The 14,027-nt window shown below is 36.3% G+C and overlaps 1 protein-coding gene across 3 annotated transcripts in view; it reads left to right on the top strand.

Moving 5' to 3' along the window:
• Positions 1-13,356, top strand: part of IPO8 (importin 8) — a 68,147-nt gene extending 54,791 nt beyond the window's left edge. For all 3 annotated transcript variants that reach the window (XM_036866661.1, XM_036866658.1, XM_036866659.1), the window contains 4 exons: positions 1,294-1,499; positions 7,704-7,907; positions 10,151-10,267; positions 11,360-13,356. In XM_036866661.1, coding sequence (XP_036722556.1) covers positions 1,294-1,499; positions 7,704-7,907; positions 10,151-10,267; positions 11,360-11,457 — 625 coding nt within the window. In that variant the 3' untranslated portion in view covers positions 11,458-13,356. The remainder of the gene's footprint in view (positions 1-1,293; positions 1,500-7,703; positions 7,908-10,150; positions 10,268-11,359) is intronic.
• The last annotated feature ends 671 nt before the right edge of the window (positions 13,357-14,027 follow it).

The following is a 14,027-nucleotide window of genomic DNA, read 5'->3' as shown; positions in this document are numbered from 1 at the left end:
GAAAATAATTTCAACAGGAGTAGTTAGGATATTGCCAAGTGGTGGGGAGATGATGGAGGGGCTTGAATTAGGATGGTAGAAAAGGAATGGGGGAGCATATTTATAAGTTGCTATGTGTATTCTAATTTTTCTACTTGTAGGAGACTGGAATTTGTCCCTGATTTAGATTTCTTATTAAAGCTTTGAAAGGAAGAGCATACTTTAAAAAGAAATTGTGCTTAAAGTTATCTCTGACAAAGATTTAGAGAGTAGAGATTTAGTCATTCACAGTTATAGTTAGTAGCATCTGTAAGTAATTTTCCAAAAGTAGAAAATCCATCTCAGCTATTGTATAGATTGGGCATGCTTGGATTGTGCTCCCTTGGATTCTTCAGAGCCCCACTCGATAATCATCTTTTGTACTATGATCCATTTGACACCTGGTGTACACTACTAGTTAGAGGCTACATGGATGAGAAAGTCATCAGGTCAAGCACAGTTCCTGTTATAGTATACTGTACTTTGGCATTAGTAACTTGAGTCAATCAAGCAATGGAAATAATGAAGAATAATAGAAGCTAGTAATATATTTGTCATTGGGTTTGTTGTATATTACTCTCATTTTGAATCACTGCCAGTGAATTTTTTGTTCATGCCTGTAATTTTAAGTGTTATACTAATATAGTAAATCTTTTAATTCTTAATATTTTTAGTTTTAAACAATTTAGAAGAAACATTCATACAAAAATGTGTGTAATGTATATTGGTCAAACATTTTTCCTTCAGAATTAAATTTTCCTTATCCTGTTTTATAGAACAGGACATTTAATAGACTTACTTATAGCTATTACATTCAGCTTATTAGATGCTGAGATTTTGGAGGTGCTTTTGGCACCTGGGGTTAGTGTACAGTGTATGTGCCAAGATACCTTGTACACCAATCCAATGAAGACAAAGTCGAAGGGACTCCTCATTTTTTCCATTGGATAGGAATTTTATGCTGTCATATACAGGTATTCTTGTTTTAATAAAAGTTGTTATGCTAAGGCCCAGATACAGCATTTGTATTATCATAAATTGATATTACACAAGACTCACCATATTAATTGCAGACTCCCATAGGTCTTTGATGATGATAATTGGTTTACAAAACTTGATTTACATAGGATTTCATATAGTACAAAATGGAGATACCTCTGTGTAACTCCAGTGAATGAACCTTAGAGTACACCTTTGGACATTTCTTTTTGTAATTTCTTCAGCATTTGTTCTCATTTCTCATGTGCACATTTTTTTCGCCTTTATAATTTGTAGGCATCATGACCGGAAGATGTGTATAATAGGACTGAGTATTCTTTTGGAATTGCAAAATCGACCTCCTGGAGTAGATGCTGTGGTGGGACAGATTGTGCCCTCAATTCTTTTCCTTTTCCTTGGCCTAAAGCAGGTCTGTGCTACCAAACAACTGGTAAACCGGGAAGATCGCTCAAAAGCAGAGAAAGCTGATATGGAAGAAAATGGTAAAGTGTTCTAATTGCAGTGAATGCTAGAATTGATTGTGATTTGAGTATGTGTTTTCTTTGAGTGTTAGTCTATTTGGAAACATTAAACAGGTGTACATTTCTTGGCCTGTTACACGTTTAACAAATATTTTGGGTTTGGTTGACTTAATTATAGTAGTCCCTTCTTACCACAATTTTGGTTTCATGCTTTCAGTTGTCTAAAAATATTAAATGGAAAATTCTAGGAATAAACAATTCATAACTTTATTTATCTATTTATTATTGAAGTATAGTTGATTTGCAATATTATATTAGTTTCAGGTGTACAGCATACATAGTGATTCACTGTTTTTATAGATTATACTGTGTTTTAAGTTATTATAAAATGTTGGCTGTATTCTGTGTGCTGTACAATATATCCTTGTGCTTATTTATTTTATACTTAGGAGTTTGTACCTCTTAATATTCTACTCTATTTTGCCCCTCCCTACTTACCTCTCCCCAGTGGTAACTACTAGTTTTTTCTCTGTATCTGTGAGTCTGTTTCTGTTTTGTTATATTCATTTGTTTCTTTTATTTTTTATGTTCCACATATAAGTGTAACATACAGTATTTTTCTTTCTCTGACATACTTCATTAAGCATAATATCCTCCAGGTCTATCCATGTTGTTGCAAATGGCAAAATTTCATTCTTTTTTATGGCTGAGTAATATTCCATCACATATCTCACTGCATCTTCATTATCCATTCATTTGTTGATGAACATTTGGGTTGCTTCCTTATCTTGGTTGTTGTAAATAATGCTGCTGTGAACTTTGGCATGTGTGTATCATTTTGAATTAGTGTTTTTGTTTTCTTTGGATATATATCTAGCAGTGAAATTGCTGGATCATACTTTTAGTTTTTTGAGAAATCTTCATGTTGTTTTCCATAGTGGCTGCACCAATTTACATCCCCACCAACAGTGTGCAAGGGTTCCCTTTTCTCCATATTCTTGCCAACATTTGTTATTTGTTGATAGCCATTCTTACTAAGAGGGGTGAGATGATATCTCATTGTGGTTTTGATTTGCATATCTCTAATGATTAGCAATGTTGAACGTCTTTCATGTGCCTGTTGGTCATCTGTATGTCTTCTTTGGAAAAATGGCTATTCAGGTCTTCTGCCCATTTTTTAATTGGGTCATTTAGTTTTTTGACATTGAGTTGTATGAACTGTTTATATATTTTGGATATTAACCCCTTATTGTAGCATATCATTTGCAAATATTTTCTCCCATTTATAGGTTGTCTTTTCATTTTGTTGATGGTTTCCTTTGCTGTGCAAAAGCTTTTAAATTTAATTAGGTCCCATTTGTTTATTTTTGCTTTAGTGTCCTTTGCCTTAGGAGACAGACCCCCAAAAATACTGCTACAATTTATGTCAAAGAGTGTTCTCTTTTTCTTCTAGGAGTTTTATGGTTTCTCGTTATACATTTAGGTCTTTAATCCATTTTGAGTTTATTTTTGTACATGGCGTGAGAAAATGTTCTAATCTCATTCTTTTGCATGTAGCTGTCCAGTTTTCCCAGCACCACTTATTATTGAAGAAAGTGATATTCCCCATTGTATATTCTTGCCTCCTTTGTCAGAGATGAATCAACCCTAAACGCAGAAGTTTATTTCTGGGCTGTCTATTCTGTTTCATTGATCTATGTGTCTGTTTTTGTGCCAGTACTATACTGTTTTGATTACTGTAGCTTTGTAGCATAGTCTGAAATCAAGGAGCATGATACTCTAGCTCTGTTCTCTTTTGTCAAGATTGCTTTGGTAATTCAGGGTCTTTTGTGGTTCCAAATAAATTTTAGGATGATTTGTTCTAGTTCTGTGAAAGATATCATGGGTATTTTGATAGGCATTAAATCTATGGATTGCTTTGTGTAGTATGGATTTTTTTAATGATATTAATTCTTCCAATCCATGAAAGTGGGATATCTTTCCATTTCTTTGTATCATCTTTCATTTCCTTCATCATTGTTTTATAATTTTCAGAGTAGAGGTCTTTCACCTCCTTGGTTAAGTTTATTCCTAGGTTTTTAATTCTTTTTGATGCAATTTTAAACAGGATTGTTTTCTTGCTTTCTCTTTCTGCAACTTTACTGAATTCACTTATTAGTTCTAAAAGCTTTTCAGTGGAGACTTTAGGGTTTTCTGTATATAGTATTTTGTCATCTGAAAATAGTGACAGTTTTACTTCCCTTCCAACTTGGGTGCCTTTGATTTCTTTTTCTTGTCTGATGGCTGTGGCTGGAATTTCCAATAGTATGTTAAATAGAAGTGGCGAGAGTGCATATCCTTATCTTTAGAGGAAAATCTTTTAGCTTTCACTGTCATGTATGATGTTAGCTGTGGGTTTGTCATAAATGGCCTTTATTATGTTGAGATATGTTCCCTCTATAACCACTTTGATGAGAGTTTTTGTCATGAGTGGATGTTGAATTTTGTCAAATGCTTTTTCTGTAGCTCTTGTGATGATCATGTGATTTTTATCCTTTCTTTCTTTTTTTTTTAATGTGGTGTATCACATTGATTGATTTGTGGATATTGAATCATCTTTGCATCCCTGGAATAAATCTCACTGGATCGTGGTGTATGATCCTTTTTATAAATTGTTGAGTTTGGTTTGCTAATATTCTGTTCAGGATTTTTGCATCTATATTCATCAGAGATATTGGCCTGTAACTTTCTTTTTTTGTAGTGTCTTTGTCTTCTTTTGGTGGCCTCATAGAATGAATTTGGGAGTGTTCTCTTCAGTTTTTTGGAATAGTTTGAGAAGAATAGGTATTAGCTTTTCTTTATACATTTTGCAGAGTTCTCATGTTAAACCATCCAGTCCTGGACTTCTGTTTGCTGGGAGTCTTTTTATTATGAATTCAGTTTCACTACTAGTGATCTCTTTATTCAGATTGTCTATATCTTCCTGATTTGGTCTTGGAATATTGTATGTTTCTAGAAATGTTTCCATTCCTTCTAGGTTGTCTAATTTGTTGGCATATAAATATTTGTAGTATTCACTTATGATTTTTTGGTATCTCTGTGATATCAGTTGTAATTTCTCCTCTTTCATTACTTGTTTTATTTATTTGGGCCCTCTCTCTTTTTTTCTTAATGAGCCTGGCTAACAGCTTATTAATTTTGTTTATTTTTCAAAAAAAATAGCTCTTGATCTTTTCTACTTTTTTTTGGTCTCTATTTTATTTGTTCCCTCTCTGAAGTTTATAATTTCCTTCCTTCTTCTGACTTTGGGCTTTGTTCTTATTTTTTAAATTCCTTTAGGTGGTAGGTTAGGTTGTTTATTTGAGATTTCTCTTGTTTCTTTTTTTTTTTTTTTTTTTGCATTTTTTTTAACATCTTTATTGGAGTATAATTGCTTAACAATGGTGTGTTAGTTTCTGCTTTATAACAAAGTGAATCAGTTATACATATACATATGTCCCCATATCTCTTCCCTCTTGCATCTCCCTCCCTCCCACCCTCCCTATCCCACCCCTCTACGTGGTCACAGAGCACCGAGCTGATCTCCCTGTGCTATGCGGCTGCTTCCCACTAGCGATCTATTTTACGTTTGGTACTGTATGTATGTCCATGCCACTCTCTCACTTTGTCCCAGCTTACTCTTCCCCCTCCCCGTATCCTCAAGTCCATTCTCTAGTAGGTCTGCATCTTTATTTCTGTCTTGCCCCTAGGTTCTTCATGACCTTTTTTTTTTTCTTTTTAGATTCCATATATATGTGTTAGCATACGGTATTTGTTTTTCTCTTTCTGACTTGCTTCACTCTGAATGACAGTCTCTAGGTCCATCCACCTCATTACAAATAACTCAGTTTCGTTCCGTTTTATGGCTGAGTAATATTCCACTGTATATATGTGCCACATCTTCTTTATCCATTCATCTGTCGATGGACACTTAGGTTGCTTCCATGTCCTGGCTATTGTAAATAGAGCTGCAATGAACATTTTGGTACATGACTCTTTTTGAATTATGGTTTTCTCAGCGTATATGCCCAGTAGTGGGATTGCTGGGTCATATGGTAGTTCTATTTTTAGTTTTTTAAGGAACCTCCATACTGTTCTCCATAGTGGCTGTATCAATTTACATTCCCACCAACAGTGCAAGAGGGATCCCTTTTCTCCACACCCTCTCCAGCATTTATTGTTTGTAGATTTTTTGATGATGACCATTCTGACTGGTGTGAGATGATACCTCATTGTAGTTTTGATTTACATTTCTCTAATGATTAATGATGTTGAGCATTCTTTCATGTGTTTGTTGGCAATCTGTATATCTTCTTTGGAGAAATGTCTGTTTAGGTCTTCTGCCCATTTTTGGACTGGGTTGTTTGTTTTTTTGATTCTCTTGTTTCTTGAGGTAGGCCTGAATTGCTATAAACTTCCCTATTAGAACTGCTTTTGCTGTGTCCTGTAGATTTCAGAAAGTTCTGTTTTTATTTTCGTTTGTCTCAAGGTATTTTCTGATTTCCTCTTTGATTTCTTCATTCATCCATTGGTGTTTTAGTAGCATGTTGTTTAGTCTCCATATGTTTATGTTTTTCCCATTTTTCTACCTATAATTGATTTCTAGTTTCATACTGCTGTGGTTGGAAAAAATGCTTAATATAATTTCTATCCCCTTAAATTTGTTGAGACTTGTTTTGTGGCCTAGCATGTGTTGTCTCCTGGAGAATGTTCCATGTGCACTTGAAAAGAATGTGTATTCTGCCATTTTGGGATGTAATGTCCTGTAGATACCTATTAAGTCCAACTGGTCTAATGTGTCATTTAAGACTACTATTTCCTTACTGATTTTCTGTCTGGATGGTCTGTCCAGTGATGTAAGTGGGTTGTTAAAGTTTCCTCCTATTATTGTATTATTGTCAATTTCTCCCTTTTAGTCTGTTAATATTTGTTTTATATATTTAGATGTGTATATGTTAACAAATGTTATATTCTCTTCTTGTATTGATCCTTTTATCATTATATAATGCCCTATTTTGTCTTTTGTTATAGCCTTTGTTTTAAAGTCTACTTTATCTGATATGCGTATTGCTACCCCTTCTTTCTTGTTGTTTCCATTGCATGAAATATATTTTTCCATCCCCTCACTTTCATACTGTGTATGTCTTTAGCTCTGAAGTGAGTCTCTTGTAATTGTTTATTTTGCTAAATATATGCAGACAATCACAGAATTCTTTTTTTCAGTACATTGCATTCTTTATAATTTCTTGCTTTGCTCTCTAATGGGTTATAATTATTATGACTCGAGGGAAATTTTCTAGTAATTTCCCAGACTTTCTTGTTGAATTTCCTACTGAGGTGTAGGATGATTAACCAGTGAAGGTTTCTCTTGCTATCTTTGTTATTATACATATATATATATATATATATTTTTTTTTTTCCATGTATGTGGTCAAAACTATGGTTTCTTGCATTATCCCTAAAACTACCTTGCAGTGGAATCCAGTTGCTTCAGTATGGTGCATTTTATAGAACTAGGTTTAGATTAATATTGCCTGGTTTGGGTTTACTCCAGGTTTCTCCTCTTAGGTTGATTTCGTTCTGCATTTACTGTCTTCCGGTTATTTATAATACTGGACTAACTGCTTGGAACAGACCAGCCCTGAAAATAGAAACTGAATCTATGGGGATATACAATTCAGCTTTCAATTTTTTTAACCCACATATAGCTAATTATTTTTCCTCTGTATTTCTATGTTTTTCTGTTTCTATTAGCAGAAATGACCTCTTCATTTGAGCATTTCCGAGCAGTTCATAATCAACTTAGTTAATTGCTAAGAGACTCAAATTCTCAGTGGGAGGTCATTGTTATTTAAAACACATGCACTGAATACGTAATCATTTTATGTCTTTTTTGACAAAAACGTTAATTTGGGAATCTGTGGCTAAATAGTATATTTTATATTAATGGATGTGAAACAGCCATAGTAAAACAGTAATAATGTTCGTCTTTAGAGATAGTTAGAAGTTGTTTTGAGTGAGGAGGATAAAGTCATTTTCAGTTTAGCAACTACAGTAAAGATAAGGTTTATTTTTATAATTTTACGTAAAATTATTTGGTAGTTTTTCCATTTCTAGAATGTCATTTATAATTTTTATTTTCTTTATGGAATTTATATTTTGTCCTTATGTGGTTTGATTCCTTTTAAATAAATAATGGATTCACAGAAGAGATTTCAAGTGATGAAGAGGAGACGAATATAACTGCTCAAGCAATGCAGTCAAATAATGGAAGAGGTGAAGATGAGGAGGAAGATGATGATGACTGGGATGAAGAAGTATTGGAAGAAACTGCCCTTGAGGGATTCAGCACTCCACTGGACCTTGACAATAGTGTGGATGAATATCAATTTTTTACACAAGCCCTGCTGAGTATGTTGTTACTCCCTGAGTCTTCAGATATGTTTTTCATTTCCATCTATTAGAAGTTGTTTTGGGATCGTCCCCCAAATTGGTTTAGATTCCCTTTAAATTTTTAATTTATTTTTAATTACAGAAATCCCCGAACATACACAAAATGAGAGCAAATAGCATAATGAAACATCCATCATCCAATCCCAGCAACCATAATCATTGTAAAGTGGCAGGGTGAGGCTGCAGGGTATACTCACAAAAGTAATTACAGGCAAGAGTATCTGCGTATATTGTTCATCCTCTAGATATAAATGGATAAGGATTTTTGCAGAATGAATTATCTCACATATGTTGCTTAAAAATTGTGGCCATAAACTTATTAGCAATTCACAATCCCCATGTGAACGAACAGAGTCCATTAGAGAGTAGATTTTTACTACATAAGCAATTTACCAATTTTGTACAGCAAAGGACACTAGAAATACAGTTAAAGTACTCAAAGATTGGGAGAAAATATTTGTCATGTACATGTCATAGGCTTAAGACCCACAGATTACAAAGGCCTTCTATAAATGAATAAGACCAATAACCCAGTAGAAGAATGAAAGATATAAATGGAAAACTTATAGAATTAAAAATAAATAATAAGCCAATGAAAGCATTTAGAAAATTATTATAAACAAATTATAATGAAAAAATCCCCCTAAATAGGTTGTTTTACAGTTACATCATATTTCTATGGTAGTACCATAATTTAGCTTATTTCCACTGATGGACATATAAGATATTCCCAGGGTTTTTTTTTACAAGCAATATTAAATTGAACATCGTTGTGTATAAAATATTGTTACTAACAAGGCAATGGTAGTGTAATATATTGGCATTATTTAGTATGCCAATGTATTGGTTGTTACAAATACCATTAATGAACCACCTCTATGATTTATTGAAATTCAGCAGGAACAAGAGGTAGAGAGTACAGGGAATGATATTCCAAAGCTTGAGGAAGAGAAGAGTATAAATGTGGAGACTGGAATGCGGAGGGTACGCTCTAAGGCAGCTACTTCCAGACCTGGGTGTGCATCATAGGCAACAAAGAAGCTCTTAGGTCTTGGGTGGGATCTCAGGATATGTATTTTGAAAATGCTCCTCAAGAGATAGGCAGCCAGCTTTGGCTCAGTCAGCTTATAGGGACCACTGCTTAAAGTCTCTGTGAAGTAGTAAAATTGTACCAGCCTTGAAATCTGGTGGGGTTTTTCTTCCTTTTTCTTTTTGGCCGTGCAGCATGCGGGATCTTAGTTCCCTGACCAGGGATCGAACCTATGCCCCCTGCAATGGAAGCAGGGGTCTTAACCACTGGACCGCCAGGGAAGTCCCCCAGTCTTGAATTCTGGACTGAGATTGTCTTTATCCCATTGCCCATTAGAGTGTTTTTGAATGTTTTTCTATAAAGAGGTGACCTTGGGGATATAGTAGTTTCCTTCAGGGGTATTATCGGATGATGATGTCCAAAAAGAACTAAAGGGGGCTAGACTCGGGAACCAAGCGTTAGGAAATTACTTTATTGATTTAGGAGTAATAGGGCCCTGGAGTGGGAGGATGGCATTTGATGGGAAAAAGCGTATCAGTGAAAGACATCAAGAAAGCAGCACAGAATTGGATGTGGAGAGAGCATGATTAAAGATGTTAGGCATTTGCAGTGGTTGACTAGGAGACTGATAGAACTAGTGATGGAAATGGGGAGATAAGGAGGGTTTGGGAGGTAAAATGTTAAATTTGGTTACAGTTGTACTGAGTTTGAGGTGAGCTATCCAAAGTAAAAGTCCAGGAGGCTTAGGGAACAATTTTGCCTAAAGGTACAAATTTGAGTTTTTGGTATAGAAGTGATGCTGAAGGAGCAGGTAGCATGAGAATTCCTGAGGAAAATGGTAACAAGTGAGTAAGGTGTTTCCCAAGATCTGGATTTTAGGCAGCATTCATAGTTCATAAAAACCCAGGAAGAAGAGGAGATGGGGAGGGAGGCAGAGAACTAGGCAAAGCAGAGATTTGTGATGTCCCAACCTTCCTTTATAGCCCCACGTAGGTCAAGTACTAAAGTGAGTACTCAGGAGTAATCCTTTGTTGGAATAAGTTTTATCACCTATTGTCTGTGATCATTGCATTGTAATTTGATTGTGCTATTAGTTATTCTCTGAAATAGTAATTGTCATTGGACTCCTTTATTTTTCCTTCTCCCTCAACACACCCCCAAAATACAACAGCTGTGCAGAATCGGGATGCTGCCTGGTACCAACTGCTGATGGCACCGCTCAGTGAGGATCAGAGGAGGGCGCTACAGGAGGTGTACACACTGGCCGAGCACCGAAGGACGGTAGCAGGTCAGCCAGCATGATTTCTAGATCGGAGTGCATGTGTCAGAGTGCCAGTAGTCAGCTTTTATTTTACGAGCCTGGTGGCACCTAAATACTGTTCTAAAAATTGTTAGAGGCCAACCTTTCAAGATAATAAGGAATTATCATTATTGTATGATCTTTTTAATCATTCGTGATATCTTAGCTCTGTGAAACACCATGTGTTAATGTGTCTTTAGTGGTGTTCTTATTCACACCCTTATCCTATTTTGGAGCCAAAGGTAAGATGTAAAGGTTGGGATGAATCTTGCTGAGGGAGAGTTAATCAGCTGGGTCACCGACCTAAACATCTAAACAACAGATGGGTCAAAAGCATTTTATGAGTTCTTGCAGGGAGCTTGTATTCCTAGAAATGAAATACTCTCCATTTCTATTTGTTGGGCTTTATGTGTTGGTGATTCTCATTGATTTTCAGTTTTTGAGCTGGAGAAATTATTTTACACAGACGTTATTATGGTCACTCCTAGAAAATTAATGGAAGATTTTGTAATTACAAAAGTATTTTAGTGGGGAACATCATGGAGTAGGAATCTAGAGTTTAGAACCCAGGTTCTTCTGCTTGGATTTAGGCTTTAAGTCCTGTACAGATTCTGTATCGGCCCTCCTGATGTGAGAAGTCAGTGTGCCCTTTCAGCAATAGACACTAGCTTTGAGCCTTGTTTTTATTTTGCTCAGTTTTAGCAAATAGTCTTTCCAAGATAGAAAATATAACTACAGTCTTCCTTTGGTATCTGTGGGAGGGGATTGTTTCCCTGACCTGCCTTGGATACCAAAATCTGAGGATGCTCGTGTCCCCTGTTAAAATGGTGTGGTGCAGTGGGCCCTCTGTATCCGTGTGTTCCATATCTGCTGGTTCTGCATCCCCAGACACCAAGACGATGGTACTTACTGACACGGGTTTATTAAAGGCTAATGTTCAATTGGGCAGAATAATTAATACCACGATTCACATTCCTTCACAGTACTAACTCTAAAGAATCTGGCTCCTTTGAGGTTATTTCCAACTTTGTCACCTTAAATACTCTTCTCTTTTCACCCCTTTCTCTTGGCAAATGCTAGAGGCAAAGAAGAAGATTGAACAACAGGGAGGCTTCACCTTTGAAAACAAAGGAGTCCTCTCTGCATTTAACTTTGGGACTATGCCCACCAACAACTGAAAGAAGGAAGATCAACCGACCAAATGTCATCGCTACATGGTACGTCAGCCGGAAGGAGAGGGTCAAGGGGAGCCGGGGCTGCTTTTTGTGCCACCTGCTGTGCCAGTTACTGCCTGGCGTCCGGCAGCACCTTTCTCCACCCCTGCATCCCCTTTGACCTTTCTCACCCTGAAATATATATTTTAAGCAGCTACTGTAATGTATGAAATTAAAGAACAACAAAATCATTGGACTGCAAAGGACAAAGCATATGCTCCAAAGGATGAATGACCAAGGTGGTTTTAGAGGATTGGATGGAATTGCACGTCTCAGGTTTTGCCATGCAGAATCAATGGATTTATGCGAATAACAGTGCCTTCTGTTGTACATGAATTATCTGAAAAAATTTTTTTGGAGTGCATTGCAATTTTTTTTAAGGCATAAAACATATTTCTAGATAAATGTAAACCTTGGCTATATGTTGACTTATTCTGCATTTCACTATGTGAATTTACTGTTAGGAAGTTAGCTACAAGTCACTCTGGTTTCAAAATCATCACTGCTCCCCTTGCTCCCCACTGCTGCTGGGGGCTTTCTTCAGGGGTTGTACAATATGCACTGGCTCTGGTTTTTCATAAGGTGTTTTTTCCTAAAGATGTGGCTTTCCTAAGAAGTGTCTTATTCTCTCTTCCATCATATTTTTCAGCCCTGAAAGGGGTGGTATTTCTTTTGAGTCAGCCTATATGAATATCGATTTCATTCATAACCTAATAAGTTCAGGACTCAAAAATTTCTTGGCAGCAAGTGGCAGGGACTCTTTCGTCACTGGAATTAACAATCAGTCCAAGTATATTCTGAATCATGTATTTAATTATGCAATTAATTGACAGTTATACTAAAGCACAGTGGACTTCTATGAGAAAGGTGCTACATAAGCACACTGTCTTTCTGGATGGGGGCTTGCATTTTCAGTAACTTATCATTCCAGCTGTGTTGGACCCGGGTCCAAAACATTTTGTAACAATATTTTTTATCTAGGAAAAAGACCCAAGTAAATCTAACTTCTTGCTTTCTCACACATCTGAATTTTCTCCTATCTAATCTGTCCTAGTTTTTATTATAGCTCAGTTTGGCTTCTTATATTTTTCAAGGGCTGGGGATATCAGTCAGCTGCACTCTGACATGGTAATGATGCAAGATAGCCCATGATAAATATTGCAGATGGAGGTTACAGCTGTTTTTCTGAACTGATTCAACACCAGAACATGGGTCACAGTGTTTTCATTCAGTAAAGTGAAAGTGGATTTTCAGAATTTAATATATTTCCGGATATGATAACAGTTGTCCGTTTTTGTGAAATGTTTGCAGCTTATATTTTCCATAAGTCACTGGAGGAATTTTCTCCAGGTGCTTTCTATATTACCATCCCTTGTTAATATGAACTCTTTTTAGAATTTTAGGTTATTTAAGTAGTTTTTTACAGAAGTAGCCCAAGAAGCCCTGAGTTTCAGAGTTACATGATCCTCTGCTTTCTTCTGCCCCCTCTTCCGAAGGCATTGATGCTGAATGTGCCAGCTGGCGGTTAGAAGAGAAAGATGGCATGGGGGAGATTGTAGACATCTTAAGCTTTGAAGCTCTTCTTTTTCTCCTCATGTCCCTAATGATTTAATTTTAACATAAGTAACATGCCTTCACACTGGACTGTAAAAGGCATGTGATTTTTTTTGTGTGATGTATTGTCTTCTGCAGTATTAAAGGGAAAGAAGTGTTAATGTGTATCATCCTATCTTGTTTTTGAAGCCAGGGTAGTTGTACAGTTTTGTTACCAGCAGTGCTAACCTGAATGTGATATGATTACCTTGGAAAGGCAGGAACTCATATGAATGTACTGTAAAATAAAATGCAGACTGATTCCCAGGATCCTGAACTCCTCTGTGTGAAATGTTTTCTGAAATGTGGAGGTGCTTTATGCAGGTGATAAAAACCCATCAGTGTGTGTTTTCCTGACTCCTGGGGACCTGGAGCAAGGTCTGGGAGGGTAACAAGGGCTCATCAGGAACAGCTAAAGACTGAGGAGTGGTTGGGGGCTAGAGCTCGTCTCGTAAACCAAGTTATCCAAATAAGAGCTGCAGAAGCTCTGAAAAAGCAAGGTCATTCAACCACATCAGGACCTTGAAGGAAAGGAGAAAATGCCTGAGGTGGAGCCATTTTCTGATGGGCTGCCATCAAATTAGGAGTGGAATGGTAAGTGCTGGCCTTTTGATTCTCAAATGTTTACCTAGCATGACAATAAGCTCCTCCTCCCCACCTCTAATTTATGTTAAGACCACACTGAACCGGTAAATTGTTAATCAGTGAAAATTCCAAAGAAAGAAAACAATGAAATTATGTCATTTATTTAATATAGTGAATTATAGTCCAGTTTTCTATTCAGCAGGGGAGACTGAAAATTGTAATAAATTTATGGAGGAAATCAAGGAGAACTTGGCCATGTGATCAGAGACCACCAGCATTTGTATGTATGTATACATGTGTGTAGGCACGTTTTATCTATAAAAAAAATCATTTCAGATAAGCCTTAAATGGTAACC

The sequence above is a fragment of the Balaenoptera musculus genome, chromosome 10 (assembly GCF_009873245.2).
Source record: "Balaenoptera musculus isolate JJ_BM4_2016_0621 chromosome 10, mBalMus1.pri.v3, whole genome shotgun sequence".
Classification (NCBI taxonomy): Eukaryota; Metazoa; Chordata; class Mammalia; order Artiodactyla; family Balaenopteridae; genus Balaenoptera; species Balaenoptera musculus.
This window is presented reverse-complemented; position numbering and strand designations above follow the sequence as displayed.